Below are 6,307 nucleotides of genomic sequence, written 5' to 3'. Positions count from 1 at the left end.
AACTATCAAGCAAATTTATGTTTAAAACATATTCCTTCTTTAAAGGTGTGTAGGTTTAGGAGAGGGTCCTCTCTGCTGAGGCCGCCATGTTTTTTTACAGTAGCATTAACTAGACAAACTAAACACCTTTTGAGTTATGAAAACTGAATCTACCACAGGTTCTCGTTCATGTTTGGAAGGGGAGGGTTGGGTGATGTGTATTCAGCTGCCACATACAACTTCACCACTAGATGTCACTAAATTCTACATATTGTACATGTAAATGTCTCTCATCAAGATATGATAGTGTTTCACTGATTCTGGTTATATCTGACACAATGTTTGATATTTACAGCGTGTATGTGTTGCCTCCTGTTTTTGTTTTCCCTTGCTTTCTTCTGAAATACGAGATGATGTGACTCTGACACATCATCAATGTTAAATCTGGTGTCAAAGGGTTGTTCGGGTGTTAAACCAGCCATCACACACCCTCTCCATCAGTAGCCCGCTTGTAGCACCCTACAGCCATGTCGATGATCCTTCTACACTTGAATGATGTTCTCACTGCCTCTCTTTTCTCGCAATCCTCGAATGACCTGGAAACTTAGATACTGATGTAGATCCTCTCTGCATGACTGAGTTCCAACCTGCACCTGGTTTTAACAGTCAGACATTCAGATCTAACCTGGCCTGAGAGTCATCCTTGCAATGAGCTCCAGTACTCCAGCTGCTTCCGTCTGTCAACCCAGTTGCCAATTTGAGGCTTTTAGCTCCATCTGGGGGTGTCTGGGTATAAGTTTGACCCCAGCAATGCAGGTTCAATAGGCTTGGAAAGACAGAAACCTACACTCGCTGGTTCTGACTTCCAAGGTGCTGCTCAGGTGATCTTATGAGCAGCTAGAGTCGGCCTAGCTTCTCCCCATGTGGCTGTTACAAGTGCCAGCTCCTTCCTACCTCTTTGACTCCAGTGACTTTAAATCCTCGGTCAGGCCGGTGAAAGGGAGATTCAGCTTGTCCATAAAAGGTTATGCTGTTTAGTAGACCAAGCCTCCTGAGAAGGAACCGACCCCCCACGATGGTCTTTCAAATATCAGCAAAAGCCACATCAGCAAGATGTCATGCTGATAAATCCATTCCTTGATCATCCATGGAAGTCCTGACGCATCGACTACTGACAGACACACCGTCAGCTCCGTACAAGTCGATGGAAAGGCTGCAGCTTCTCTCAGGGTGGGGTGGTAGATCCACTCCAGGAAATTCATGACAAGCCGCTTGGACACTTCTTTGTTTTAGATGGTCGCCTCGTTTGTTGGGTAGAAACTATGAAATACAATTTATATTCTAGGAAAACCTGTAGGGGGTGTCTGGACCAAAGTTGAGAATGAATGTCTTATTAACATGTGTTTCTCTGAGGCTTACTACAAAGTGTTCAACACACTCAATCAACTACCAACATGTATTACTGCCTCAGGTACTTTTCATTACCTGACCACAAAATTAGCTTTCTTTGTATTTCCTCTCACTTAAATAGTAAACACAAATGGTTTCAACTATAAACCTTAAATAATGGGAACGCTATTAGCAAATGCTTCCTGTTTTGTTTTTCTTCGCTTGCTTACTTGAGCTTGTTATAGAAGGATAGCCATGAATATGACCCATGGTGCCGCAGCAAAATGACCACAAGAGGGAGCTACAGTAAATTGTTTACAGTGGCCATCATCACTCACAGAACCTTCACATTAAATCATGTTTACCTCCTTTTATCAATGACACGTTTAAGATATGATCCTTTCTGATGAAGCTGATCATTTAAACATTCAAACATAACATATTGATATTAAAAACAAAATTCTAAAGGGCCTGGATGTAGAGTTTAAGGAAACTGTTTTCAGAGGTGGACTCAGCTCTCATTGTCCAACTTGTAAAGTCCTGACTGAGTGAATATTAACAACATAAGTTTTAACATTGAATACTGCATTAGAGCTAGTGAACAGCAGCACGTGTAAAAGGCTTAAACATTAAAACTGACTACACAGTTGGTACAGAACACAGATGCAACCACGCGTTAAAAATGGCAACATTTATTTCACATGTTATAAAACAGATGGGATATGAACATTTTCAAATCAAATATAGTATGTAACCTCATGTTGGATACATTCTCCCATCCTGCTGTACCATGTACATTATATACACAGTAAACCTCTGATAATTACACTTTGTACACAAAAAAAGTCATCCTGGATCCACAAAACATATTTTATTGCTTTTTACATGTGCTAATATTGTCTTATTTCTTCTTTTTCAAACCAAAATATCACAAAATAGAACCAAAATCAGATTTTTTCTCCTGTCAGTTTAAATATCTCTCTGTCAAAAAACACACAAAAAAACCCAGTATAGAATGACTTAGGCTAGAACATTCACATAAGTGTCGGCAAAAGCGCGAGAGGGATTGCAGAGGATCCCGTTATTAAATAATTACAACCTAGAAATAAGAAAAAATTACAAATAATCTTAGTCTGCAGCCAGATCGTGGCTCCTCCTTTCATTACAATGGAAGGATGCACAGTTTGTCTATTTATGTCTCGCATCCACATATGTTCTTGATAGCTAATGGATAAATATGAACGGTTGTCTGACGACCAATTTTTGAAAAACAAATTTAGTGGATTATAAAAGTTTTAAGTGAGCTAAAATGATCTGAACACATGGAAATTAGGCAATGCAAAAACAGGACTCGGTCTGTTAGCCTCATATACACAAAGACATCGGCCCATATTCAAACAAGGACCTAATAAAACCATATAAATAATAAAATTAAACTTAAAAGCCTTGTAAAACAACTGAAAAGGAAGCTGCGACGTTAAAGGTCTGAAGATGATTGCAGAGAAGTGTCACAGAGAAAGGTGTGGTTCGTGGCACAGGAGCTTGAGACGTCACAGTGAGCGTACAGAAGTCACAGGTGTAGACCGAGTGGAAAGTGTCACTCTCTGTGGGCCGTGGGCCTTGTGCTGATGTCCTTGGGTTTACAGGTTCATCTTTATACTTCCACTGCTGTTTCCTTCATGTGTAGGTTTTTACTGAAGCCAGAGCCTGTGCTGCAGTAGGGGAAATCGAGAAAACAGTAAATATTCCATTCAATGTCCTTTTAAGGTTCATCAGCAGGCAACAACAAATACTGTCAGTAACTACACAGACTCAAAGAAATGCACAGGATGAGTACAAGTGGTGGCTACAGCTAAAGCTACAATACAAATTACAACGGCTGCTTTCAGACTCGAACTCCGGATAAAGTCCTGAGAATGGGGTCTAGACTTTCTCTGGACTTTGTCGGTCACATATGAAGAATGCAGTGGGACATTATCCGGGTCAGACACTTTCACAACAAGATGAAATCTCTGGGACTTTCAGCGGAGGTGTGATGCAGAATGGAGGAGTTAAACTATAAATTCACGTGGCTTTGTTTACAGGACATAAACACCATCGTCTTCCTTTATCACCAAAAGTTCTGGAATCTTGTTGTCTTTCCAAGTTAATAACTTTGACGGCGTCTTCTACATTTGTGATGCCTCTTTTTCACAATGAGTTATTTTTATTCTCTTGTTTTTTTTTCTGTTTTGTGTCTGTCGTGTGTTAGAAACTTCATCAACATGCCCACTCGCTCATGGTGAATCCTCCGGACATTAACCTGCTGTATTCTCACATGGCTCACTTGGAAATGTTCCTGATTTTTACGAGTGGGCTGGCAGGAGAAACTCCAGAGATTGTCCGGCGCCTCTGACTTGGACATTTGCATTCTCAGATACAGCAGCTCCAGATAATTTCAGGACATTAACCGGAGTTCAGTGCTGATCTGAAAGCAGCTTAACAAACACATGACTAATTTCCTTTCCTTGAATACAAATGTGCATGCATCCCTTCATGCTGATCCCCCCCTCTATACACAACAAACAAAAACGAATCCACTTTAGCATTGTGATTATGGACAAAAACAGGTTGATGAAGGCCCTTACTGGTGCTACTACACACACATGAAGTGAGACCCATCAGCGAGCTGAGGGGGTGTGTTAGGAGATTGTGGAGGGGGTGGGGAAGAGGATGACAGGCTTTTCACTGCAAACAAAAACAGAGCAACATGATGAGCACACAATGACACGCGCAAAAAAGAAATAACAAAAGCAAATTGAGTGTGTAGCTAACAGCCAAAAACCACAAAGAATCAATGAAGTCAATGGAATTAATGGAGAAACGTGGACAGCAATGATAAATGACCAAACACGTGCACAATGGAAGTAGATACATGTTGATTAAGCACAACATAAAGTAAGAACAAGCAGCCCACCATTCTCTGCAGAGACTTACCTGCTACCAGCTTGCTGCGTTTGGAGGCTTCAGCTGCCAGCTCGTACGAGATATTAATCATCTTCTCCTTCTCCTGTAGGGTCACCTCCTCCTCATTCTCCTCCTCTGGGCTCAGACCCGTGCTCTGCAACGCGTTATGCATACTACAAGCACAAACACACAAACAAACATACCAAAAAGACTTCAGTATACAAAAAAGTATGTAACTTTAATTCTAAACTTACTTCCAGACTAAACGTGATTACCACTAGATAAACAAGCTATCTTTTTCAAATCAACTCAAGAGGGATGACATTTTGATTTGAATGCCATAGCGGCTGCAAGATGAGAGCGTGAACTACTCTGCACATCTAAGGCACTGATCTGCATGGTGAGAGCAGGCAGATCATAGCTGGTGAAACAGCTATGATCATGATCTGCTGTGACCCCAGACTTCACAGAGCCCGATCAATAAAGATTAAAGGTTTGGGGGGGGGCTGATTACGATTTTATTGTGTAAAAAATGTCCAAGCTCGAAAAATCGGCTGATACATCAGAATTTTTTTTTATTATTCCTAAAATGTTTGTTTACCATTTAACTGTGTTTTTATAAAAAAAAAATACAGAGGATTAAGAAAATATATATATTTCTTTATGTTATATATAAACATAAGTGCAAATCATTCCTGCATTGTTTCTTTTGTAAAATTAGTTTATATTTTAAAGTTATACATCCATTTTGATACATATCCTAGTATATTATAGTAAATATAGCACTGAGATCTGCAGCGAAGTATCACTGCTCACATGCACAGACAGTCCCCTAACCAAAGCATCCTTATTGGATTTAAGAAATGCCAGCAGATCTTACTTTGCTATCAAACTGTTACCAGTGATGATGGATCACAATGATGTTTGTTTACCTGTTTTTTACCATAAGAGCTTTGATACGGTCGACTTTCCTCTGCTTGTCAGCCTCCTGCTCGGGGCTCAGAGCCTCCTCAGGGTCCGACTCAATGTAACGTTCAGGAATCAGCACTTTGTCAGGCACAGAAAGCTGATAACACACAACCGGAGAGCAAACACTTTATATGGTACACTTTATATGGCGACATATGCTCATTATTATCATTGCAGAGAAGATTGTTCCACATTCTCCCACAAAAATTCAACATGGGAACATAAACCGTCAGGAGTTCATTGACCTTTTAGACTTTTAAAGACACCATGGAAACCCATGTTTTAAGGACACACATGGTGTTATGGTAAGTGCCATATCATTTATTTACAGAATGAGCAGATCACAAGCATAATAGTAACACCATTTAATTGTGCCAATTCTTTGAATTATTCCAGGTTGATTATTCCATACATCCCTTATACTCAATGTTCTGCTGGTGAACACTTAATAATGTGCCTCTGCTAATATTAGCCTTCTCAGCTGGATGAGTAAGACGGCCAACTGCTGCGTCTTACCTCTCGGTCCAAATTAAAGTGGTCAGCGTGCGAGGCTTCTCTAAGACGTGCAATCTCCTCAGCGGGCGTCTCCTGCTCCCTCACCACCTCCTGCTCCCTGAGAGAGGCCTCCAGCGCCTGAATGTCAAAGCTCATCACCTCATCTCTGCGTCTCATCTGGGTCTGGAAAAGACACGTAAGAAAAGCAAGACACAGATGCAGTGAGATTCAATCATGTGACAGGGTTGAATTTAAACCTTTACTCCACTTCAGTTTTGAGTAAGTGTCTAAATAATGGCTGTGATAAGTCATCCAATACCTGCATGCCACGGGTGCCTTTAGTAAACGAGTGACTGCGGGAGGGTGTGTTGCCCTGGCCGCCGCCCCGGATGTTGAGGCCTTTCTTCTTCTCCCTGAGGGCCCCCTGCTGATGGCGGCGGATCCTCTCCAGCTGCTCCTCTACACTCATCCTGGGTCGACCACTCTCCCCAGCACACAGCTGCTCCACTGCGCTGCGTGGACGCTCCTG

General features: G+C 41.4%; 1 protein-coding gene across 5 annotated transcripts in view; it reads right to left on the bottom strand.

The window, feature by feature from the left end:
* Positions 1-2,044: 2,044 nt before the first annotated feature.
* Positions 2,045-6,307, bottom strand: part of LOC128444948 (pleckstrin homology domain-containing family A member 5) — a 90,969-nt gene continuing 86,706 nt past the window's right edge. For 2 of the 5 annotated variants that reach the window (XM_053427670.1, XM_053427666.1), the window contains 6 exons: positions 6,098-6,304; positions 5,800-5,961; positions 5,247-5,380; positions 4,345-4,487; positions 3,996-4,095; positions 2,045-3,080 (listed from right to left, as the gene is read on the bottom strand). In XM_053427670.1, coding sequence (XP_053283645.1) covers positions 4,004-4,095; positions 4,345-4,487; positions 5,247-5,380; positions 5,800-5,961; positions 6,098-6,304 — 738 coding nt within the window. In that variant the 3' untranslated portion in view covers positions 2,045-3,080; positions 3,996-4,003. Of the gene's footprint in view, positions 4,488-5,246; positions 5,381-5,799; positions 5,962-6,097; positions 6,305-6,307 lie in introns of all 5 variants that reach the window. The other 3 variants (XR_008339215.1, XM_053427667.1, XM_053427665.1) reach the window with 3 other exon arrangements.

Source organism: Pleuronectes platessa, chromosome 7 (genome assembly GCF_947347685.1).
Source record: "Pleuronectes platessa chromosome 7, fPlePla1.1, whole genome shotgun sequence".
In the NCBI taxonomy this organism is placed as follows: domain Eukaryota; kingdom Metazoa; phylum Chordata; class Actinopteri; order Pleuronectiformes; family Pleuronectidae; genus Pleuronectes; species Pleuronectes platessa.
The sequence above is the reverse complement of the archived record's forward strand: the minus strand, read 5'-3'. Positions and strand labels throughout refer to the sequence as shown.